At 39.7% G+C, this 25,965-nt stretch overlaps 1 protein-coding gene across 1 annotated transcript in view; it reads left to right on the top strand.

Annotated features, from left to right (window-relative positions):
* The window catches only part of Gprin3 (GPRIN family member 3), an 85,090-nt gene extending 61,890 nt beyond the window's left edge, over positions 1–23,200 (top strand). The window contains exon 2 of the mRNA XM_029478310.1: positions 12,100–23,200. Coding sequence (XP_029334170.1) covers positions 12,209–14,500 — 2,292 coding nt within the window. The 5' untranslated portion in view covers positions 12,100–12,208 and the 3' untranslated portion in view covers positions 14,501–23,200. The remainder of the gene's footprint in view (positions 1–12,099) is intronic.
* Positions 23,201–25,965: the final 2,765 nt, after the last annotated feature.

Genomic DNA, 25,965 nt, shown 5'->3' with positions numbered 1-25,965 from the left:
AATGTTGTGCAGAAGGCTGAGCGGTGCTTCACTGTTGCTAAATATAACCTGAAGAAAATCGGGATGAGGAGCAGCTTTGATCACATCTAACTTGGAATTTTAAAATGTAAATGCAAAAATGCAAATACAGACTGCTGGATTGACTTCCATTAGCTTGTTATTTAACTACTGCTTAGCCCTGAGATTCCCCCATGCATGATCTTTGCAATTAAAATAAGCTTACAATTGAAGTACTTCAAAGCTGAGTTGCAAAAGGAGGAAAGAAAAACACCAACCTGTGAGTATCTGTCTGGCAAAGCAAGAAAATGCTAAGAGTCAGCTTGGTTACACAAGGTGAAAGCAGAAACCATAACTGTTTCAAATGCTTATTCTCAAGAGTTCAAATTAAAAACAAACATCCTCCTTTGGGAATTTTTAAATGCAGCTTTTATATTTAGCCACAAGGAATTCCACAAGTAGATATCTCAGGGTTACTAACATCAGTTTTTGATTTTGCGGGTAAAAAGGCTCAAACATCTCCATTTCATACTGAGCTAAAAAGAGAGGGCTTGCTGATATGCTGATTTCAAGTGAGCAGAACACTTCTTCCAAATGACCATCTTTAGATGAAAGCTTGCGAAAACATGTAGTAAACATATTTAAATGTTGAGCCATATAAAGTTCACAGCCTCCTTTCTTCATAGGCAAGTTTTGACCAGATGATTAAAAGACTTTAAAGTAATAATAATAACCTCTATTGCTCCTGTCACACTAAATTGTATTGGCTTTAATATTTTACGTAAGCTCTGCCATACTCTTTAAAGCAGGTAAATTCTGTTTATTGACATTTTCCTGATGCCTCTGAGAAGATTTATGTGCCACGATGGGAAGATTTTCAGTGGAGGTCAGAGACATTACAGTGCAGAATGGTACCCTGGCCATCTTTTCTAAGCTGAAGGATGTGGAAAGTGCTAGAAGCACTGTCTGCACCTTTTCCTGAAACGTGTTATGATATCTTCCATACAAAACACCCCCTTATTCTAGCGGGTTACAATCCTTGTCATAAGAGAGAGGGATTAGGCACAATCTCAGAAAGAGGCCCTGCCATGCCCCAATGTCCTGATGCTAACTGATCCTCTTTACCCTGGTATTTCTCATGACTTGCTAGCCTAGCTTTATAAAAGCACTCAGGCTTAGTCATGTCATCAGCTCTTCGTTTATTTGTCTTTTTAAATGTTTGTTTATTGTTGGGTATGGATGTATATGGTAGATACATGAATGTGTGTATGGATACCAGAGGACAACTTGATGGAGTCAGTTTTCTCCTTCCACTTTTGCATGGGTTCTATGGATTGAACTCAAGTCACCACAATGCTTTCATGGTACTTGCCTTTACCCACTGAGCCAGTTTACCAGCTCTTTTCATTTGTTTTGTTAGGCAACTCCCTCCTCCATCATATGAAGCATACATTAGATTCATGTGCACATGTACTCTGCCTTTTGTCCATCTGATTTATAGGTGGTATAAAAATATTAGTATAGTTTTTTCCTTTTCTATAATAGGGGTGAACCCCTAAAAATACCTGCAAGCAGGTGTGTACACAAGTTTGTGTTTCTCTATAGAAATAGGGTCCAGAAGTTTCATCTTCTCTGAAGAAATATGGCCTTCAGAATGTCCAGACAAGATTGAGGAGGACAGTAGTATCTGTACTCCTAACTTCAACTGCTTGCGTTGGTAATGTGATTTAAATATTGTGTTTCTCACAGCTCTCACACAAATTCACTGGCACTGCTCAGATAATGTTTCTTGCTTTGGTCACTAAACCACTTGCCCTGGTTTAGCTACACCATGAAAAAGTAGCAACAGTGTGAACTTGGGAGTCATGTGTGTGGTCTGAGTTTTAATCTGGTATAAATTATTTACTGTAAAATGCCATTGCCTCAGATCTCCATCTAGAAAAAAGGGACTTAGAGCAAGACAGCCATTTTCCAGGAGTTATTCTGAGGATTAAACATGTTTGACCCTCAAGTATCTATGTGGATACAAAGCACAGCTCTTTTCTCAGAATGAACAGAAGTTATTTTAAGCTGAGCTAAATGGGAGTGACTATGACCTGCGATATGAATTCACACTTTCCTGAATGATGGGTTTCAATGTAGAAGTAGTTGCATGAGCATTAGTCATAGACCAAAAGAACATCACAATTCAAGGCATTGGTGAGGGCAGGGGGGTATGTAAGTTACAGCAAAGTGAAGAAATCTCAGCTGTGGATTTGAGGTGTTGTACAATGATAATCTTAGCTTCTGGGTTGATGGAAGCTAGTCCAAGATAATTTTAGCTGTAGGCTCCTTGCAGTTGTGTATTGTAGTCACCTGTCTAGAACCTTTAACATGGATGTAGCCTTAATTATAAAACTTGTACCCATTTTCCCTGGTTGGCCACATAATATCACACTTGTGCATGTAAACACCTTGTGTTTAGAAAGGCCTGTTCTGAAGATCTGTAAAGATGAGGCTGCCTAGGCAGGATAACCTCAGGAGAAATAGTTGGTAAAGATCAATTTTCTTGGGCTTCTTTTTGAAACTGTTACACATATCCTGAAGAGCTACCTCTGACCTCTCCATTCTGTCCTGGAGTTAAGATGAGTCTTTTCTTTGGTATCTTTATGATTGTATGCTGAGGATATGCCTAAACTACAGAGCATGGTTGCCCTGTTCAGGACAGGAGAGATGGAACAAAGTTGGATATTGGAAGAACGGCAGGAGAGAAGGGTTAAATGTGAGGAAATGAGTCCTGACAAAAACTCTTAGGTGAAATCTTTGATAAGAATGGGCTAAAGTAAATCAGATGCCATCTAAGAACCAGCTCCCAACAAGCCAACATACCACTGACCAAACTGAAGGGGAAAGCTGTCCCCAGAAAGATCTCCCACAACCACCATTTGAGGAAACATCAAAGTTGTCTGGTCACAAAGGACTCGTGCCAGTACCAGGCACCAGTTGGGGGGAGTCATCCCTTGGAAGTCCATCACCTTTGTGGTCCAACATTGGACAGGGCACTGAAAGAAAACATAGTCCTCTCTTCAAGAAGAGTTAAGAGATGATATATTCTGAGTGAAATGAGTGACCATGGTCTGGGAACATGGGTTTTAGGTTGTCCCAATAATATGCTCCAACATAGAATGGCTTCTTGAACAACTAATAGAAAAATCAGAAAGCTATTTACAAGATACATTGGTGAGGACATTGGATAGGCCAGGTTACAGCAACATTGAAAAATGTCTTTACTATGCAGGGGCCTAGCAAACACAGGAGTGGATGCTCACAGTCAGCTATTGGATGGATCACAGGGCTCCCAATGGAGAAGCTAGAGAAAGTACCCAAGGAGCTAAAGGGATCTGCAACCCTATAGTTGGAACAACATGATGAACTAACCAGTACCCCGGAGCTCTTGTCTCTAGCTGCATATGTATCGAAAGATGGCCTAGTCGGCCATCACTGGAAAGAGAGGCCCATTGGACTTGCAAACTTTATATGCCCCAATATAGGGGAATGCCAGGGCCAAAAGAATGGGAATGGGAGGGTAGGGAAGTGGGGGGCGGTATGGGGGACTTTTGGGATAGCATTGGAAATGTAATTGAGGAAAATATGTAATAAAAAAAACAGTGAAAAAAAAAAAAGAAAAATGTCTTTATGAGTTTTATGGTATCTAATGATACACACAGAGATACAGAGAGAACAGAACAAAACAAAGAGAAAAAAACTCAAACAAATACACACAAGAGAGGTGCCCTTTCTTTTCCAAGTGGCTCCCAGCACTGGAAAATCTTCACTTTAAGGGACAGTGAAAGTTAAGGCTTTACCTGATAGTCATAAAGATGTTAGGTCAGTGTAAAGATGACAAGGAATGACAATGCAGGGGACTCCAAATAGCCCAAGATAAGTTAATTGTGGATTTGCAACATTCCAAGTCTCTAACAAGTTATAGTCAGCCTTGTAGACTCCTTAACACAGACATAGAGCGTTTTGCTGTTTTGTTTTTCTGGCAACTTCAGCTCATGTTTGGAATGTAGGAAGTAATAAATCTTTGCTGTACTTTTCAAAATGATTCTAACTTGTTAGGCATTTAGGATGCATGTTCAAATTGTGTTTGACAAAGGTGGAAATGAGGTTTTTATACTTTGTTGTCTCCTGTTTTATTGTCGGGACCCACTTTTTATGGACTTCATTGACACATAAGGCCATTGTCTCACTCTTCTAGAGAGTGAGGAACTAAGGTAACTAGGGGGAGAATGCACCTGGCTCCTCACCAGCCTCTTACTGAAGTAGGGCTTTACTGTAAAGTACACCCATGCTGGCCTTCTTCCTTTACTCTTCTGCTTCTGGATGCACGTTAGCCACCTGACAAAGGGAAGACCAGGTGTTCAGCTAAGGAGCTGTTAGTGCTGGGCTGTGGTCTTCATAAAGAAAGGATGTTCTACTCTTTGCAGACTGTGGGTGTTTTGTGGGTAGAATCACCTGTACACAGAGCCAAGCATAGCTGTATGAGCTCAGCTACAATTACGAAAACGCAGAGCCAGGCATGGCAGCTTGAGCTCAACTGGATGTGCTAATGACAGAGACAAAGGCCAACAAGGAAAGGGATGAAAAAACCTTACTAAGTGGGTGCCAGGAAACTACTACTCTCTCACCCCCTGTCTCAGTCATCTGAAGTCGAAAGTCAGTTGTCAGAGAACTGAAGGGTGAGGTACTTCCTTAGGTTCTTATACCACTGGGCTGTATCATTAAAGAGGCAGCATCATTAAGGAGGCTGAGTCTCATTCCAGAGACTCAGCCACTCTGCTGTTCTCAAATGTAATAGCTGCCTGAGGCATGCTGGCTTCATCTTAGCTAGCAGTATCGTCCTGTTGGTCTACCACCCAAACTTTCTATGCTCCTACTGCCTCATGATTTTCCCACCATTCAACACTTAACAAAGAGCTGAGGTACTTTGCTGCCTGCCTTATTAAGTGTGGGTGTCTATTAGAAAAAACAGGGGCATGGTGTATTCAGAGAATGCATTGTTTTCGGAATGAACACTGGAGGTGTAGGAAGAGAGTGAGCCTTGCTTGTTCTAAGGTCACCAATTAGTATGACACTATTGATAGTCAGTGTTATTTGCATCTCTGCTGTCCAGTGCTGGGAGCCACTTGGAAAAGAAAGGGCACCTCTCTTGTGTGTATTTGTTTGAGTTTTTTTCTTTGTTTTGTTCTGTTCTGTGTGTGTGTGTGTGTGTGTATGTATCTTTCTCTTTCTCTTTCTCTCTCTCTCTCTCTCTCTCTCTCTCTCTCTCTCTCTGTGTGTGTGTGTGTGTGTGTGTGTGTGTGTTTGCTTTCTAACTTCTTTATGTAGTTAGACAACAGAAAGTGACCTAATCATGAGCATTCATTAAAATTCAGTAAAACAAGAATTATAGATATGCAGCCTTGCAGTGGTTCATGAACCCTGAGCCTCAATCTCCTTCCTGTAAAGCAGCCATCCCCAATCTTCCTAATGCTGTGACCCTTTAATGCTGTTCCTCATGCTTTGATGACCCCTGACCATAAAATTATTTTGCTGCTTCTTCAGAACTGTAATTTTGCTAATGTCATGAATCATAATGTAAATATCTGATATTCAGGAGATCTGCTATGTGACCCCAAAGGGGTTATGACCAAGGTTGAGAACAAGGGTTTCACAGTATTGACCATGAAGACAATGGAAGAATAGGTGCTGTGGGTATAATTTCCATTATACTTGAAGACAGTGTAGTATTCAGAGACCTTGAGGTTCATGGTTGATGTCCAATTTAGAGAGAATTCCTCAAGCTACAGGATCTTGTATGGCATTCTGAATTTCCTGCTGTAATGACAAAGACTCTCATTCATGAAAATTTTGTCAGGAATCCCCAGACTCCTTTGAGCTTCCAGCTATACTGACAGAGTTAAAGTAGTTCAGATAAAGTTCCTGGCTCTTTCTATCTTATCAGCTGGACCTACCTTCAGCAACAGCCATAGGTAACTAAACAAATATCTTTCTAGTGTGTTGTCTCCTGGTACTAATTTTACATCTACATGCACTGACCTCCTTTCCTGTTTTGGCCTGCTCTCTGGCCAGATTAACAAATTGCTGCTACAGATTCTTGTGCTATTTTGATGTGAATCCACTCTTGCTTCCACAACATTCATCTTTCACATAGAAAATTCTCTTAGCATTTAGCATAATAATATCTTCACAAACACAGATTAAAACTCAATCGTTACAGCTTTTGAAAAATATCCATATTGTACTTATGATGTGTAAAGATAGTGTTTGTTATCAGTGCTGAAACTAAGGCCCTGAGAAGCTATTACTTACCTGAGTGCCCAAATTGAGCTGCATGTGAAACTGATTTCTGAATCAAGAGAGGCTGTCTCAAGTAAGTCCATCTTTTGGGGGGATCAAGGTCAGGACATCCTCAGAATGAAAACTAGTAATCAGTCAGGAATATCTATTCTGTCAGCACTTAGAATAAGACCCTCAGACTCAGCCAAATGGACTCCCCTAAACGTAAATCAAGGAGGCACCAAGGACCCGCCATTTGTAATGTCTGTGCCCATGGTGATGCCTTCTCCATGCCATATAGTCACTGTCATTTGGGAATACAAATGAAATAAAGGGGAAAATGGGCATAATGGAGAAGGGGGCTTTGATAAAAGAGGCTACATAGAACAAGGAGGAAAGAAAAATAACTGAGGATGCCTGTCAAAGCCTTGAGAAAAAAAACTTTTTATATTGCCAAAATTATATATAACTCTGTGTGTGTGTGTGTGTGTGTGTGTGTGTGTGTGTGTGTGTGTGTTTTACAATTGGATAGACAATGCTCCTCTCAATGAACAATAGATCATTTAACAAGAATACTTTAGGACCAAGCTTGAGAAACCTCTACTCAAGTTGTTGGTCAGGGTGAAGACCAGGAGAGTCTCAGAACATATAGGCTGTTCCTGTGCCCTTAACTTGTTGATTGTCTCTACTCCTGAAGACACCATGTGATTGGACACAGGACTTGGAAGATTTGAGCTGAATCTCACCTGAGGGAGTAAGAGGGAGTATGACATGGGAGGGAACAAAGAAGGAGTTACAGGAGGGGTATGACATGGGAGAACACAGGAAGGGTTAGAGGGAAGAAAGGGACTAGAGAAAATGGTGTACTCATATTTCAAGTAAGATAAAATATCCATCTTATAAAAGACAGAAGGGAGGTGGTAGGGGAGTGGGGGGGAGGGTTTGGGGGACTTTTGGGAAAGCATTTGAAATGTAAATGAAAATACCTAATTAAAAAAATAAATTAAAAAAAAAGCAAAAGGGAAATCTGGATTTTTATGAGTTGCCTTTTATGTGAATTTACCTGGAAACACAGGGACAAACATTTGTGAATAAAGCAAAGGCAACAGAGAAAAGAAAGGACTTCATCCATGTCCATGGCTTCTGGGATGACTTAGAGAAGCATGCATCACTAGAAACCCCAGGTGTGGTGATGACTCTGCATCCCTGCACTGCCCTGGTCAACCAATGTGTCAGCACATCCATTACACAGTCTCCTCTCCCTAGCAACTGCTTCTTTATCCTGAGGAAGAGCCCTATAGTTTTCTAGGCTTCCTGAATCTTGTAAGTCCTGAAACTTTTAAATTTCATTTGTTTTGGAAGTCTTAGAACTTTCCCTCCCCCACCCTCCTAAGGCAATGCTTCAATTAACTCTTAATTATTGGGAGGAGATAGCTACAGGGTAGATATTTTTAAGAAAGAATACAAAAGCCAGGGCAAAGATGAAAGTGAAGGAAGATTATGGGAAGGGAAGAGGGGGGCGGGGAGAAAGAGAGAAGGAGAGGAGGAAGAGGGGCCAGGAGGAGGAAGGAAGAGAGACAGAGGCACTATGGAAGGAATTAATTCTATCCAGGAGCTGTATTTTGTGGGGGCATTGATGTTGTCTGCTTGCCATTGTTGAGACTTTGTCCTGTATTCTAAGCTAACCTGGAGCTCAAAATCCTCTGCCTTGCTCTCCCAAGTATTCGGGGTGTACTTTAATGTCTGTTTGTCTGGTATAGTAGAGGCTGAAGATTCTACCATATGGTGGGAAAAAAGAAGGCAGTGAGCATTTCAGAGCTTGGATGCTATGATGGCCTCATTAGCAGTTCTATCTGAGACCAGAATTGTGTGCTTATCTACGAATAAGTGATTTTTATGATAGCACTTGTTAGCTGATAAATTCTGTCTTTTGCTCTTTAGTCTTAAATTGTTGGATAATTTGAACTCTATTAACAAAGGTGATGAAAGGAATCACATTTCATTACTAAACTGACACTGCAAGTGAGAAATGGAAATAACACAATGACCTCTGAAATGTTGTGAACTCTTTTTTACTGAAGTCTTTTAACTTTTAGATGATAAACTTCAAGCTATTCCTATTTTACAATTCTGCTTGGCACACTTATTTCTTGGAATCAGCCACACAACACAAAAGACAGACTGTTCTCTCAGCTTTATGAGACCTACCAGATTTTCATAGCAGGCATCCAAACTTTAATAGTCTAAATGTGGACTATAGACATACACAGTTTAATAACTAAGTCACCATCATTTTCTTACTTCCCCAAACAATATATTTTTATGTTTCCATTAATCAACTCGTGAATTAAAATATCCCATTACTATGGCATTGGGCAGATCTTTGATAATGTGCATTTTTACAGGGACACAGTATCAGCTGATTTTTTTTTTATGTACAAGACCACACCCTCTATCCTGTGGAGAGAAGATAAAATAATCCATCTTCTCCTTCCTGCTTCCTGGGGTTCAAAATATCTATAGAGAAATGAGACATTAATACAAGGAATGACTAACTGTATCAAGTGGAATGTGAAAATTACAATTCAAAGAACAAAGATGACCACCTTGAGAACAGTATTTAAAATAAAGGCCATAATTCAAAAACTTTACAGGTCTTCAGGGAAGAAATGCCATTCAATTGGGGGGTTGTAGGACATTTTTAAAGTGCTATGAGGTGAGGTAAAGAATTAGAGAAAAGGCACAGCAAACACAAATGCAGGAATGGGAAGCAAGAAGCAGCTGTGGTATTGCACATAGTGGCACTCCAGTGACAAACAGTAGAAGGGGATCCCAGAGAAATGGTATCAGTGAGCAGACTTGAGATGGGTAAGTATTCAACACATGCATATGAACAATCAGTTAGAAAAACAAGTTTGATTTATCCTTAGATTACCTATGATAGTGGACCAGGATAAACAACTAGAGGTAAAGTTCTCTGCAAATGGCATTTTGACTGACCATTTGATAGTGAGTCTTCCAATGTGAGCTTGACTTTGTCCACATAATGAAGCTCAACTTGACCCACCAAAACTTAGGGAAAAAACAAAAACCTAAAAATCCTCCTTTCACTGTTAAAAAATTGTAAAGATTCTCATGCAAAACTTTGTGGCCCAACTAGATTTGACTTTGTCTCCTCTCGGTAGTCTGCAGCCTCATTTAAGAGAGCATCTGTTGAGCCATCATAGGACCAAGGACCTCTCCTCCCACTGATGCATGGCAAGGCCATTCTCTGCAACATATTCAGCTGGAGCCATGTGCACTTCTTTGATGATGGCTAGGTCCCGAGGAGTTCTGGGGGATCTGGTTGATTGATACTGCTTTTCCTCCTATGGGGTTGCAAACTCTTTCAACTCCTTCAGTCCTTTCTCTAACTCCTCCAATGTGGATCCCCTGCAAAAACAATAGTAAAAGTGGCTATAACCAATTACTGGAGAGAATAGAGGTAGGCAAGGTTTTAGTTACTGGGCTGAGGGTTGCAGTTTGGGACCAGGAAGAGAGAAAGGAGGAAGAAGAAGGAGAGTGGAGAAGGAGGGAGGAAGAGAAAGAAGATGGAGGAATAGGAATTCGCCATTAGATGTTATGGACCAGGAGCATGTAGCCAAGTCAAAGGCCTCCTGAGGACAGACAGATGGAGGAAAAATAACCTGCGCGAGACTCAAACAGCAAGTACTATGGGAACGCAGCTAGGGAATTAACAGTCTGTCTTCGTATTATATAACCTATGCAAAGAAGCAGGGCTCTGAAATGGTACAGCTTGAGAGACCTGGAGACATCATATGGTCAGTTGTTCCAGTGAGTTAATTGGGAGTCCAGAAAAATTATGTGGTTAGCTTGTAGTAACCACCTGCTTCTGAGAAAGATAAATTTAAATATAGTCACCACTAACATAATTTATTGCCTTATCTACATACCTTGATGCCCAGTCATTCTTCCTAAATTTTACATAGTTATATATTCTAGGTCACATATGATATATTTTGATTTAAATTAGCATTTTTCCAACTAGTTCAGTCATTTCTCTCTCTTTCTCCAAGCCTGAAATGTCTTGTTATTTAACACTTCTATGTCCTCATATGCAAACATATGTATACATACCTATGAAGACTTTGGTTATCTTCTGCAAATGAATGAATATATATTCTCCTTCCTGTGCCTTAATTTACAAATTTAACCATATTTGAGAAAATTCTTGCCAAGGGAGAAGCTAACACCCTGTTATGCCTTTATTTTCATGGTTCGGTTATATATTCATTATGGGAGATGATGTCCCAATACTCCCTACTCCTTCTCTTAGCCTTTTTTTCCCCCCTGGGTTTAGCTCCCACAAATAACACTTGAATGAGCATGCCATTTATCCATTTACTGTTCTATTGATAGACCTTGCTTCATACACTCAGGGATGTGCTTTAACAACAAAATTATTTCCCTCGGAAAGCTATAGCCATGTGCCTTTAGGCCTGCAACCGTTCAGAGTCTTTCCTGTACAGCTTTCTTTGCAAATACAGTTTTATAGAGTTAAATCTCACTATGCATTTATTTGATGACAAATGAACTAGCCCTTTATATCTTGGGTTCTTTGGCTTCTTGTTAGCTTTGCTTTCTCATTCTTTTACCCACTTTCCCAACAGATGGGAAAGGAGTTTCTTTTAAATTTTTAAGGAATTTTGATATAATATAGATATTTTTCAAATGACTTCCAATTTTTGCAACCCTTTTTTCACAAATCTTTAATTCAAAATATATATTATGGAACTTTTTGTTATACAAAAATCTTAAATTTCATCTAGCTATCTATTGTTTTTTCTAAATTTGTGTTTTATCATAAACACATATTATTGCTTCCCCTATTTTACACTGATAATTATTAAGATTTTAATTCTTAAGTGACTTTTACTTCTGTCTTACACTTAAATTCTCTAGTTTATATAAATACATCTAGGATTTTTTATCTGAAATATGATTAAAAAGATATACCCTCCTTGTCTTTCCTTCTAGATAACTTGTTAGCTGTTTCTATTAGACTCTTTAGCAGACTTGAAATGACTCTTTTATCAAAGACTAAAATCCCATTTCAATCCAGACCCATCTCTGGATACTCTGTTGCTAAAATTCTAGATCACCTCGTGGCCTACTCAGTGTGTCACAGATTTAGTTCCAGTAGCACTGCAGGATTTTATGATTCTGACCAATCTGGTTACAATGATGACTTCTGAAATAGCTATGGAAGGTAGTCATATTAAAAACTCATTTAATAAATAGCACTAGAGTGTAAGCAGATATAAACCAGTCAAAATTATATTAGTACAGTTAGAATAAATTTTTGGAGTTTTTCTACCTCAAGTAGATTTTTATATCACCAGATTTGAGACTTTTGTTGGTGGTGTTTTATGTTTCTTGCGTGTGTCATTGTGTTACTATATGATTAACTGTTTTTCAGTCCTAGGGATTGAACCCATGTCATCTGAATATGCTAGAAGCTTCTATGCTACTGAGTTATATCCCAACCCTTTTCTTACGCTTTAAGATAGATAGTCTCACTGCCTTGTCCAGGCCAGCCTTCCACTTGTACTCTAGCCCAGGCAGGCCTCGAACTTGTGACTTTCCTGCCTTTGTCCTCTGAGGTCTGGGACGACCAGCCTGCACTATCAATCTAGTTTCAAGTAGAAAATGAGCTTGTGTGATCTTTTTTCCCCAAAAAGTAAGCATATTAATCGGACTGCTTTCTTTATTCCACAGGCCAGTTTAGCCGAGAACTCATCCCTATGGCTTCCCTCTGAGTTCCTACTACTTCCCAGTGGAAAGCATACTTGGAACAGACACTGGAGTGATCTTGGAGAGAGGTCCCATGGGGACTGTACCTGACCCTCTGAGGGTGACTAAAGCTTCGATAGTGGCAGCTTCTGGGAAGGAAGAGTCTCGAGGGGAGCCGCAGAGTGTCTCACCACAACCAGCTCAGCCAGATAAGAATGCTAGTGGCATTGCCAATGCTCCTGCAGAACTCAGCCTCCGGCTCAGTGCAGCTGCTCAAGCCCTGATGCAAGCTTGTGTGCCTGAGTCCAGCCAGCAAGACATGGCATCTCCTGGTGTCTTCAGTGAGGGAGAGCCAGTGTCTCCCAAACAGAAAACAACTGTTGACTTCCTGCTTCATGGAAGCAAGGAGTCCGCAGCACCAGGCCTGAACGCTACTGCACAAAAGGAACTTATATCTGCGCCATGTTCAATATCTGTAGTCCAGCACACTCACCATGCCATCCAAAGTGATGCACCAAAAACTAGCACCTGTGAAGTACCTGAAGGTTCCTTGGTGAAATCCGAGGCAAACTCAAACGGCAAGAACCCTGAAAAGCCAAGTTGTCCTGCCAGGGTCACCTGTTGCAGCAGCAAAAATCAAGAAGGGCTCTGTGATTTTCCTTCTCCAGAAAACAGCCAGGGAATTTTACAGACTCCAGATATAGCATCCCCTTCTGCAGACAGACCTGAGGGGGAAGGGCAGAAAGTCATCAATAACATCACAGCGCTGTCCAGTGAACCTCCAGTAAGAGGGGGATGCTCAGAGAACAAACAGCCCTCTGCCACTGCCTTGAACACCACAGCTGAAAGGTTGGAAAACCCTCCACCGTCCCCCCTCACCAGCAAAGGGGCCACATGTTCTTCCGAAGCAAGGCAGGCACTGCTACCAGCACAGTATCCTGTGTCAAGGTTTAAAGAAGCCAGTACAATGACCTGCCAAGCTGAAAGCGAGGCTAAGGAGGTCCCTGGCAGGGCTTGGCAAGATGCTGAGGTACAGGCAGTGGCAAGTGTGGAGAGCAGGTCTGTCTCTACCAGCCCCAGTATCCTCCCTGCATATTTAAAGGAAAATCCTGCTCCTGAGCTGGAGAATGGGCAGGAGCAACTGCGTGTCATTTGCCATGGCAAGGGCAGTGGGAACCACTTGTTGGAACTCTCTAACAGCATGGTAGACTCCCAGGAGTCAAGGCAGTGCCCCAGCATTGTACCACAGGTGCATATCCAAGCAGCCATTGCCACTCCTGCAGCTTTCAAAGAGGGATGCAAACCAGCGAGCCAACCAGCTGAAGGCCTTAAATCCCCACTGATCCATGTGACCTCCAGTCAAAACACGGAAACAGAGGAAGACCTGTGGTTATCAGCAAGCAAAGAGGCAACCTCCAGACAGCCTGAAGGTACTAATCCTGACTTCCAGAAAGCTAACCCCATTGGCCAGATTTCCCTCCGATCAGGGAGTCAAGCTGAGATAAATCAGGGGTTGCAGAACTCCGGACCCAGGGAACCTGAAATTGTAGTGAAAACTGCAAATGACCACAAAGCAGAGTCAGGCTGCAAACTGTCCAACTCCGGTGGAGGTGCAAACAAAGACCACCCCCCGGAGAGCTTGGACCCCACTGATAAAAAAGGTGCAACGGACAAGAAGCCTGCGTCTCCTCTTATTGTGAAAGACCATGCACCTGGAGCCACCAACACCCTAGATGCCAAAACCCTATTGCTAAATCCTAAATCTCAGGGAAATGAAGGTGAGGGACTAGAGGTCAATCCTGCACCCTCCCCAGGGAGAAAGAGCCAACAGAACACCTTGGAAGAACACAGGCAGCCCAAGACCGTCATGAGTCTGAGCCTGCCATCAGATGGCACAGGTGACTCGAGCCCAGGCTCAGGTAAGAGGACCCCTTCTCTCTCAGTCAAGGCCAGCCCGCGCAGGGGCAGCCGGGTCAGTGAGTTCCTGAAGGAGCTCAGTGTGACAGCAGCTGCTGCCCAGGTGGGCCTCACACCTGGAGAGAAGAAGAAACAGATGGGTGCAGACTCCAAGCTGCATCTGAAACAGTCCAAGCGAGTGAGGGATGTGGTGTGGGATGACCAGGGCATGACCTGGGAAGTGTATGGTGCTTCCTTGGACCCGGAGTCCCTGGGAGTTGCCATCCAGAACCATTTACAAAGACAAATTAAGGAACATGAGAAGATAGTTAAAACACAAAGTGGCCAAACTCGAAGGTCAATTTCCTCAGATTCTTCTTCAAGTAAGAAGCTTAAAGGGAGACAACATGGTGTTCTGCAGTCCATGCTGCAAAACTTCCGGCGCCCCAACTGCTGTGTCCGCCCTGCTCCATCCTCTGTGCTGGACTAAAAGGGAACTGCACTAGTGTACGAGCTGTGGTATTCCTTGTGTCTGTGTCAAAGCTTAGACGTTTGGATTTCTGTTTTGTTTTAGGTTTGTTGTTGTTTTCTGAGAGACCTAGGAGTAAAAGCAACTATTAGATTTAAAACTTAGCTATTAGGAATTGTTGGGTTCTCCACAAATAAAATGCTGTTTCCCACTGATAGAATACAATAGTGAAGCAAAGCTTACAGCTAGCACGAGTTCAGAAGAAATGATCGTCACTGTGGTTTTTAAAGACATTATTATTTATACACACAAGTCATTCGGTATTTTCACCTCAGTCTATCACAGGATGGTATTTCCACTAAAATGCCTGCTTTACGCTAAAACTAGCAAAAACAACTATTAGCAACACTGTGGTAATTTCTGGTATTACTGAAGTAAGAATGCTAGTACCACAAAACGTTGCTAGTACCACAAGAGGATGCTAGAACCGCAAATGTTTAAGTAGCTTTTAAGAACCTTCATGTGAAAACTTGAAAATCAAATGTATGTTATCCCAGGGACAAATAAGATAAAATGAAAATACTCAAAAACGTATTAAAAAAAACAAATATGAACTGGCTATAGACATCTAAAGCTAACCCTTTTTATGTGAACAAGTTCTTGTTAGAAAAGTTACCTATACCTCCAGATATGAATACTGCCTGTACTAAACATAAATTTATATATATACATTTTCCTGCAAAGCGCATCCCTGTGCTTTGGACCACATTAAAATGATATTTTCTTACACTAGAGGAAGTGTCTGTGACTGGAGTCTTGAGACTAAGGAGGATAGTTAAATTTTGTATTGTAAGTGTGTCCTCTGCTAACAGGTTCTGATTGCTCAAATGTACAACCTAGATTGCTTCAGAATCATCACTTTTAAGAGACATACTCTTACACTTCAGAGGTCTTCATGAAATCACAGTTTGAACTTTGGGTGGCCATCTTCCCTCACTGGTTTCTCCAGGAATGACATGCATGGGAACATCCTTGACTCACTGAGTTGGGGTGGCAGCAGCAGCTTGTGCATTGGGGTAGGATGAAGAAGGAGCATGGTGAAGGTTTAGGGCAGGGCTTCCTCCCAGCCTTCATCATCTACACAAAGCTAATCTGAAGGTTGCAGTTAACACTTCAGACTTAGATGTGGAAGGAAAAGCAACAACTTTTGCTAAAATCACTCCTGATGAGCTAGAAAACAGGACCTGCCGTGTATCTTATTTTTCCTTTAAAGACTCAAATATCAGTGGTACAGCCACATATCTGTTTTGTTTTTCTTTCAGTTTATTTCTATTTTTAGATTAAAAACATAAAAGTTATACCTGTGCTCTGAATCCTGAGCTATATTGCATTTGATTTCTACAAGAGCAATTTAACTGAGTATGTAACTGCATAAGTAGGCCATGGTGACAGCACCCTTCCAGTTGGAGAATGATAATTACAGTGTTATACTTGGAACTTATAATGAATTTCTTAATAAGGCACATTTTCAGCTTCTTACTAATTGGCTTCTATTAAGGATGCTTTATAAAGTAGGAATTACTGTCAAATTACCAATCAAATTCCTATATTAATGATTAGAGATTTAGAATAAAACTCTCCCTTTTACTGTAAGTAGTTATTTGCCTCGCACACCTTTGCCAGGATTTTTTCTGTTTCCTATCTTACACACACCCAGGCCTTCTGTCACATGTCAGCACTCATACGGTGTATACACAAGCACACAGGAGCAGCTGTCCACAGGGTCCACTCCAGATGGTGGCCCCTAGGAATCCTTAGCCGAAAAGTGCTACAACAGGCTGTTCCTACGGTCAAATAGGAGAGAAAAGATAATTCTAATCAGCAATAATATTTGCAGATTTAAAGTAAATATGCAATACTTAGATTGTTTAGCCTGAAAGACTTGTCGGCATCTTCCCCAAATTCAGTAAATCAAAACTGCTCATTTTGGTATGGTGCCTCTCAAAGCAAAACCTTAAGAAGAAATATTTGATTAGTAAATTTGGTTTTCTTTGATACGAGAACTACATTCTTCATTTGGACAAAGACTCTAGAAACATCACAAAATGGCACAAATAGATTTTCGCTTTTTCCTTTTGCATCCTACAAAATTGAGAGGTTTTAGAACAATCCGTGGAAATTGCCTCTCCAGATGGATACATTAAGCTGCAACTCTTCTCAGGTGTTCATATGGTACCTATCCATACATACTCACATAATAAAACCCTATTTAATTTTTTTCTTTTTCCATAAGTCCATGAAACATAGGACTTCTTCATCCAGGTAGGCACACAATGGCTTTCCTGAAAGACTCTATCTGCCAAGATAGATTGATATCACTCTATCACTGTTCTTGCTTTATCTGTGTGACATACACTGGTTTAAGAGTTATTTATGTCTATCATTAATTTTTTTCTTTCTTTTAAAACCTTTTTATGGATTCTTTGTGATTTTCACATCATGTACCCCAATTCCACTTATCTTCCTCTCCTCTCATAACTGCCATCTACCCTTGCCACCTCACCCGAAAACAAACAAACACACAAACAAACAAAAATAAAACAAAACATAAAAACCATTTCATCATGGAAGCTGTAGTATGTCACAATGTGTCCCACAGTATATCTCTCTGTACACACATCCTTGCTTGCAAATGTTTATTGCAATGTATCATTGGTCTGGTTCAAGTTCTCTGGCTTCTGTAATACCATCAATATTGGCTCTTTACTGGGATTCCTCCTGGTTATCCTATTGTTGCCCTGTGTCATGGAGATCATCCAGTTTGGATCAGCTTTTACACACCCCAAGAGTTCATAGATGATGTAGATCTCAGATATCACTGAGGCCCAGATCTGGGGCTTTGAGTTGACCTAGTCCAAATACTATAACATTAATTTCTTTCACATGTCATTTTTACCTTCCTAATACATCTTAGATCTTGAAATATAGGTAGTAAATTTTTTATTAAAGAAATAAGTAGATAATATTTCTGGCACCAGTAATAAAAGAAGTGGAACTCAGGGTCTAGTAGTTCATTCACCACTTACAATATAAAGATGTTATACCACCTACCAAGAAAATACTAGAGTTCTTATTTAAACTGTGATTGTTCTGTTTCTATGACCACAAGACAAACACTCCAGCTTCCATTGTAATTTGTTTATTGTGAATGATTTTATAATAACATCATTTTTAATTAGTTGGTTTTGATGTCATGGCCACCTGTGTAACATATAGTAAAATACTGATCAACTTGAGTTTTGAATCAATGGCATAAAATTTTGTGGCATCAAAGTTAATCAGAACCCATGTGTATGTATGTCAAAATGAAATAGTTGTAAACCAGATTCATATGTTTCCTTCATGCCAAGTTCAGCTATACTGAATGGAATTTTATCTTGGATACAATTTTTTTATTCTTCAAAATCATCCCATACACCTTACTTTAGATATCTATATTTCCTGTGTTATAGATTGAGTATAAAACTGAAGTTGGACTGAATGCACATGTAAAGCTTCTACTTAAAGTCTGAACTTTGAACTTGAATCCTAATGTGGAAAGATAAGGATAAGGAAGTTGTAGTTTATATGGATCCCAAAGTCTTGCAGTTTTGCTGTTCCCAGTTTGTACTGTTTTGCTTCATCATTCTGGCCATTGTGTATATACCATACCAAAAAACAGAACACAAGGGGATGTCTACTTTTATTAGAAAGGTGAAAGTGTGCTTTTAATCTCTCTTGTACAGGTTTCTTTGTATTTACTGTTACATTTACTGCAAATATGTGAGCAATGTGTTTCCTTTTACTTGTACAGTGAAAGTGTTTTTTTAAAGATCCCCTTCTAGTATGACATAATTCACCATATCTCCTGTCTACTTTTTCAGATCAGTATAAAGAAAACAGTATATTAGAAATAACATTTGTGTATAGGTTTATGTGCTTTTATTGAATACTGGCCAGTCATGGCCTTATGTAGACTAAGATTTACTAATTATCTACAAGGCTGCCATGGAGATGAGGCTGTCTCCTCTCTCCTGCTTTGCTCTTTGTGGTGTGTGAAAAATGAGCTTGTGAATTCCCCAGTGTGGTGACACTTAACTCTGAAGTATCTTAAAGTGAGCTAATGATATTATTGTCACTGCCACAGTTTTGTCTACATGGTGAATCAATGAATCCGAAACCTTGTTTCTGCTCATATCAGTATCTACTGTGTCACGATTATACCTGAAAATTTTGTTTTCTGTTAGCACTGTCCCTTGATGTGTGGGCAGCCTCTTTTGTTGGTTCTCTCCCAATGCAGGTCAGCTGCTGCTCCATGGTAAATAAAACCTGCAGTCTGGGAATCTCCTGCTATCCTTGGGACCATACCCTCCTCTAACAAATTTCTGCAACTGATGAGTGATTCCCAAAAGACATCCCTACAGACACACAGGCTTACAAAGAACCACAGAATGTTGAACATTTTTTGCAAAATAGCTTTGTAAATACTGAAACAGACTTCCATGAACACTATCTTACCTTTGAAACAGAAAGTATTCCTTGGCTATGGGAAATCAGATTTTTGATTTGCAATAACTAAGAACATAAAGAAAAAATTAGAGTGGGAATTTTCTGTCTCATAGTGACATATTGCTATGTTTAACAGTGAACACTCACCAGCTCAGCTCTCACTTGCCACAACCGAATAACCTCTCTTAAAGTAACTCCAGTCCATCTGTGTGCATATACAAACAAGAGGCAATCTGGAAAAGACTTAGTATTAAAAAAAAAAAAGCAAGGTGACAGCAATTATAAAGGACATACAAATAACTGAGGACTCAGAGAGATGATGGTGGGGACCAGAATGATACAACAAGATGTTATTTACACATTTTTTTTTCTAAGACTCAGATATCACGGAAACCAATTTAAGAATAAAGACTGTTGACTATGAAACTAAAGCCAAGCAATATCATGCCCAAAAGAAGCAGTTATACCAGCAAGTGGATCAGCTGTGATCACACATTATGTAATTATAGTTTGCTCTGTGAAGATTAGCGGTAACTCAAAGGGCACATGAAGGCACAGTTTCAGCTTTCTGTTGGAAAGCCTCATTAGATGCTTCACATGAAAAAGCAGCTCAATGACCATGAGCAAAGATTAGCCCATGTCTCATGGCAGCCATGGCAGAAGAGGAGCCATTGATTCAAACTCAAATCAGCTTCAACCAGGAACTTGGTCCGAAACAAACAAACAAACAAACAAAGAATTTATAGAAATTTCTCTTCCTGGACACTAGCATGCCAGATAAAATTCACTTAACTCAACTCAGCCTAGTTGATTGCAAGACTTATCAATGAGAAACAGGCTGCCAAATGAAAAAGTACTAAAACATGAGCCCTTTTTAGCAAAAGAACCTCAAATGATGCCTTACAGAGAATGTTCTAGATGATTTCTGAATACTAATTATTCATCAAGTGTCTTTCTGGGCTCAAGTTCAAAGTTGATTGGCTGCAAAGTATTGAGAATTAAGTCACATATTTTGCACCTCAGGAAAAGACACTGATGATCAACAAAACAGTAATTATGATAAGATTGTCTCATGATCTATGTGTATGAGAGAAAAATTAAATGGGAAAGAAGGTCTGATCTAGATCTCTTCAATGTTGAAATGTCATCAGTTTTTCCCCCAACTAGGGAGAAAATTATAATTTGGTTTGGGGTTGCTTTTGTTTTGTTTTGTTTACATTGCTGCTAGTATTAACTTTTGTTTTTGTTTTTCTTTTTGAAATAACCTGTCTCTTCTTTAGAAAAACTTGTAAGTAGTTCAGCAGTTTCTTCTGATTCACATGGCTTTTGAAGACACTTTGTGAAGGAGATGTGTGGATGGGCAGAAGGCACTGGTCTTTATCCAGAGGCAATCTTGATGACTTCAGTGTAGACTCACAAGTACTCATTTAGGCCACATCTTGGCATAAGTCACTTTCAATCATGTATTTAAGTGATATACATATGTTGGGAAATAGTAGTATTCTAGACCTGAACCTCTGTCCTTAAAAGAGAGGAAAGACTAATGTGGCTTGCTATAAGGGGGTCTACAGATACCTGCTATTAAATATAAGAAAAGTCAACCATGCCTGAAAACTCAAGGAAAACTCTCCAGTAGCAATTACTAAATCTCTATATTTATTTACCTCTGTTGTAGTAATATGTGATAATTCTGTAGGTGGTTGTGGAACATTCGTACATCCTATAAGTGTATACAGTCTGTGGGTAATTGCTTTGCCACTTTTATGTGTAGAAAAAAATAGCATGATATAGCTCATTTAAAGGCTGTTTCCTATCACCAACTACGTACATGCAGGAAAGTTAATAAAATCAACAAAAGTGTGTATGTGTGCATTCAGTGACAGAATTAATTCTTTCAGTACAAAGTCAGGAGGAACTGGGCATAATTTTGCTTTGTTTCTTTATCATCATAAGAGTTGCCTGCAGAATTACCACAAAGGCTGAATGGAGTGGTTGGTACATTGGCATATTACTAAACATGCCAGAGCTAATTTCATATGCCATTGGTCACAAGTAAGGTCAGTTCTTTGACCACTGGGTTGATTTAGATTCCTCACACATGCTCTGTGTTAATTGTGTGACAGTATGTGCATACCATGAGTGTGATTGTGTACATACCTTGTATGAATTATCAAAATTCTTTAAACAATTGCAGAAAAGCAGAACAAAGAAATAATAAATCAAAAGCCTCAAAATGGCTAATCAATATGTATTTTCATTTTCTACACATAAAATACACATATAACCAAATGTAAATGGCATATCCAAAGAGATGTGCACACAAAATGCATTTTATTTAAACTGCTACCTTTGAATAAATTATTAACAAAACAAGTAATAGTTACACCTTTCATGACTTTCCTATTTTGCACAAATCAATATTGAAAATGTGATGCTCTTCCTTAAATGATATACCCAAGTGGCAGATTTTACAAGTAATAAAAACAGAGCCTATTGAGCATCTCACTACGTCTGGTATCTGAACAGATTCAGAGTTATTAATGCTATTTGTTAAGTTCGGAACAATATCTGGAAATGACACACACTGAGGAAAACCACTTATATTTTGAAAGCTGAATTTGGGCCTTTACCAATATTTATTTGCATAGCCTGAGAGGAAGCTTACATCCTCGTTGAAGTATCTCCAGATTTCTCTAGTGTATACAATGACTCAACGAAGAGACAATCACAGGCCTTCTCTTGAAATTAGTAAAACAGTATGTGCCCAAACCAAAGAGAAATAAGAGATCAAAATGAAAACAAATTATAGTAAGATATCACAAGACAATTGGGAGTTCCTTAAGAAACACACTGATACTCTGTACAGAATAATACCAAGGCCAATACCATTATCCAATTAGTGGCAATTTGGAACAGAAATACCTAGTTTATCACAGTTTTTCTTAAGGAATTGATCAAATTTTACTAATTTCTTTCCATGGAAAATTTCATCTATTAAATAAAGATCAGGACTGACATGGTTAAAAGTTAGTTCAATTTGAGCCAGGTTCCATGACACTAAAAACTGTATTAACTAATTGCTGGGCTAACAATATAAATGGAAATACCAGAATTCCCCTTGATAGAGAATTCCATTCACAAACTACAAATACAACTTTTCATTAAAGATTCTGAATAACATTGGAATACACATATATTCCCTAACAGTTGGATATTCCTAGAATATTTTCCTGGGAAAAAGTGAACTAATGTTAGCATTTTCAAGTCTGTGTCTGCTGGTGCTGGAGAGATGGCTGTGTGGAGTCTGTGTCTGCTGGTGCTGGAGAGATGGCTGTGTGGAGTGTGTGTCTGCTGGTGCTGGAGAAATGGCTGTGTGGTTAAGAGCCCTTACTGTTTCTTCCAGAGAGTCTGTGTTTGATTTCTAGCAGGCACATGGCAGCTCACAATCATCTGTAATTCCTGTTCAGATTAGGAACTAAATCAGGTCTTCACACCTGAGAAATGGGAAAGGCTAGCCAACCATACAGACACTGCATGATGACTGTGAATGGCCAGTTTACCTGTGATGAGCTCCTGAAATCTTGATGTTCACCAATTTTTTTTTGCATAAGTGAAATCTGTGTTCCTTTGAAAAATGCATATAAATTTCAATATTACTAGAGAATTCTGTCAACATGGCAATCATTTGTGTACATCCTCTGAGAAAGATCAAAATGAACTACAATGTTTGATCAATGGAGAAACAGTAATATTCAAAATGCAAAGTATGAGTATTATGGCATCATGTCTGTCTACAAATATCACAAACTACCTTATTTAAGAGAGTTACCATATCTTGGACATTTTTCACAAATAAAAATGGAAGGTCATGTCGATAGAAAGATAATGATCTCACAAACAGACACCAACCCCCATTTGACAGTCGGTTTTCTAATGGATGTTTAAAATACTGAGATTCAACTGGTTAGCTACTTTTGTCCTTAAACTTTTTGAAATATTATTTTTTGGACCTCACTTCCCATAATAAATATAATATGAAATAAAATGACCTATGCTTCTATTATTGTTACTATTATCATCTCTGTTGTGCAGATGTTCTTTTAGTCCAGGATACATGGTGTCAGTTGATCTCCTGAATAACACTTTTCTACTAGAAATGTGCAATAAAGCCAAACAGTTGACCATGAAAAAAAAAGTGTTTTTCTTAGATAAGAATAGAATTCTCATTGGAACAACAATGGCTCCTGATTATAAGTACAGGTTCTCCTGCATTTGCTGGAGTGAAGTGGTGGGGAGAGAATATATCTGCGTGTTTATGATATTTTTCTTTGTGTGCCTGTGTGCACATGAGTGTGCACATGCACAATCACGTGTGGTGAAAGAGATAACAGCTTAGTACTGATAGAACTACAAGCAGAGTGGTGGAATTGTTGTGTATTTCTAACCTGTTTGCTCTTGATTAGTTATCGAATCCTTTCATCTGGATTCTCTGAAGACCAAAAGAAGCCCAACCTTGTCCTCAATTCTGGCTTGATGATTAATTAAATGAACACTATAGTTTCATCCCTTTTGCTTCCTTAAGTTTGTCTTCAGTTTATCAAAGAACTGTAAAAGAGAACTGTATAGGGTTTATAAATTAAAATTTTTCAAAATGGATTGAATCTATTTGCCATAAACTTTAAACAAATAATTGTTTAAAGAGTGACTGCTCCCAAACTTTGTGGAGCCATACAGTCTTCCCAACTAACATGCACATCTTAATACATGCTGTCTCAATGTCAAACAGTTCTTGGAACTGCTATTACCCAATTCTGTATACTAAGAGATTCTTTTTTTTGACACAGTTACGCTTCCAGCATCTCCATTCTATGAGACATGACTTAGTATGATCATAGGGTGGCTACACCAGATCATTGGTCACCTTACACAGCTCTTCTGCCAATCATCTTCACCATCCACAATTTTAGGTTTGAGATATGCACAGAGGAGGTCTTCTCAACATCATTTGATTCACCCGGACTAGCATTAATAAAACTACCTCTTGTTGATGAAGAAAGATCTCTTTAGACACCTTGCAGGATTGCCTTTTGTGTGAGGGAGTAGCACTATGAGAGGGTATGGCCCTGTTGAAGTAGGAGTAGCCTTGCTGGAGTAGGTATGTCACTGTGGGTGTGTGCTTTAAGACCCTCATCCTAGCTGCGTGGAAGTCAGTATTCTGCTACAGCTTTCAGACAAAGGTGTAGAACTCTCAACTCCTCTTGAACCATGCCTGCCTGGATGCTGCCATGTTCCTGCCTTGATGATAATGGACTAAGTCTCTGAACCTGTAAGCCAGCCCCAATTAAATGTTGTCATTATAAGAGTTGCCATGGCCATGGTGTCTGTTCACAGCAATAAAACCCTAAGACAGAAGTTGGTACTGGGAGTAGGGTATTGCTGTGATAAACCTGGTCATGAGGTTTTTTTGGAAGAATATGGATTTGGGGACTTTGGATTTGGCAAGTGGTGGGAGGCTTTAATTGGGGCTTAGTGGGATATTCTAGTAGGAATATGGAAGACTTTGTTACTGAGAATGATTTGAATTGTGCAAACCTGGCCCAAGAGGTTTCAGTCAAGTATTTCAATATGTGGACTAGAGACTGGTATGGTTATATTTTGGTGAAGAATGTGACTAATTTTTACCCTTGTATGAAGAGTTGCCTGAGTCTAAGATTCATTACAAAAGAAGTCTCAGAAATGCCCATCATAGACTTTGTTCTCTGGTTAAGTCTAACAAAGAACATATTTAAAAAGCATAGCAAGTTGAGAAAGGAAAAATATAAAATATATGGTTTGAATTTTAAAGGGACACCAGGAAGTGAAATGAAGCTGAATCCTATGTTCAATGATATTGAATTAAGGGAGTAGTGACTTTGGAGCAAGATCCCACCCAATAAATTTAGGTCCAGGCATAGTAGTACAAGCCTTTAATCACAGGGGGCAAAGACAAGCAGATCTCTGAAATCAAGGCCAGCCTAGAACAGAGTAAGTTCTAGGTGAATAAAACCTTAAATACAGCTTGGTGAACCACACCTTTAATCCCAGTGCTTAGGAGACAGGCATGTAGATCTCTGAGTTCAAAGGCAGTCTACAGAGCAAGTTCCAGGACAGTCAAGCTGAGGCAGTGAAGGAGTTGAAAAACAGAAAGCTGATAGTAATGTAATAGAACAAGGGGCCATGTTGCAGTTCCTTCAAGCAGCAGAACTCGGCAGCGTCAGCCATGTGACTCTGGCTTTAGAGTGAAATATAGAAAGGACTACTGGGACAATTTATGCTGGATAACTTGACCTAAGAAATTAGCAGTGATTTAGAAGAGAATAGCATTACTGAGGTGAAATCTTCTGGGAAGTGGTTTCTAAGAGCACAAAGAAGCTCTGTTCCAGAGATAGCCAAGGTTGTAACTCGTGCTGCAGCAGGACTTGGTAATGTGTAAGAGTCACCTAAGTGGTATTGGTTTTGAAGGCATGAAGGAGTTATAAGGGGCAGCTGGGTCTTGGCACTGTGAGAGGCCATGGAAGGTCATTGGTGAAGGTGCAGCCTCGGTTACAGTTGATGGCCCAAGACTGAAGGAGTCATGCAATGGAGTTGAGGTTTGGCACAATAAAGAGAGCCTATGAGAGGATATTGGTGAAGCCTAGTTATAGCAGAAGACCCTAGCATACTGGAGATGCCAGTACCATGGGATGATCACCAAGAACAGCAGCAGCAGTGGAGTAGATCAACCTGTGCTTACAGTGCTACAGAGAGCAGAGTTTGAGAAATTATGCCAGCCCTTTGGAGTAGCTCAAATCATGTGTGGATCCCAAACATTGTAACAAAAAGCTGGAGCATTAAAATTGCCTTGGAGACACCAAGGTATTCAAAATGCCAGAGCCCTGGGCCATCTACTGAGGAGAACT

The sequence above is a fragment of the Mus caroli genome, chromosome 6, assembly GCF_900094665.2.
Source record: "Mus caroli chromosome 6, CAROLI_EIJ_v1.1, whole genome shotgun sequence".
NCBI classification, from domain to species: Eukaryota; Metazoa; Chordata; class Mammalia; order Rodentia; family Muridae; genus Mus; species Mus caroli.
Note: the sequence above shows the minus strand (reverse complement) of the source record. Positions and strands in the feature narration are given on the sequence as shown.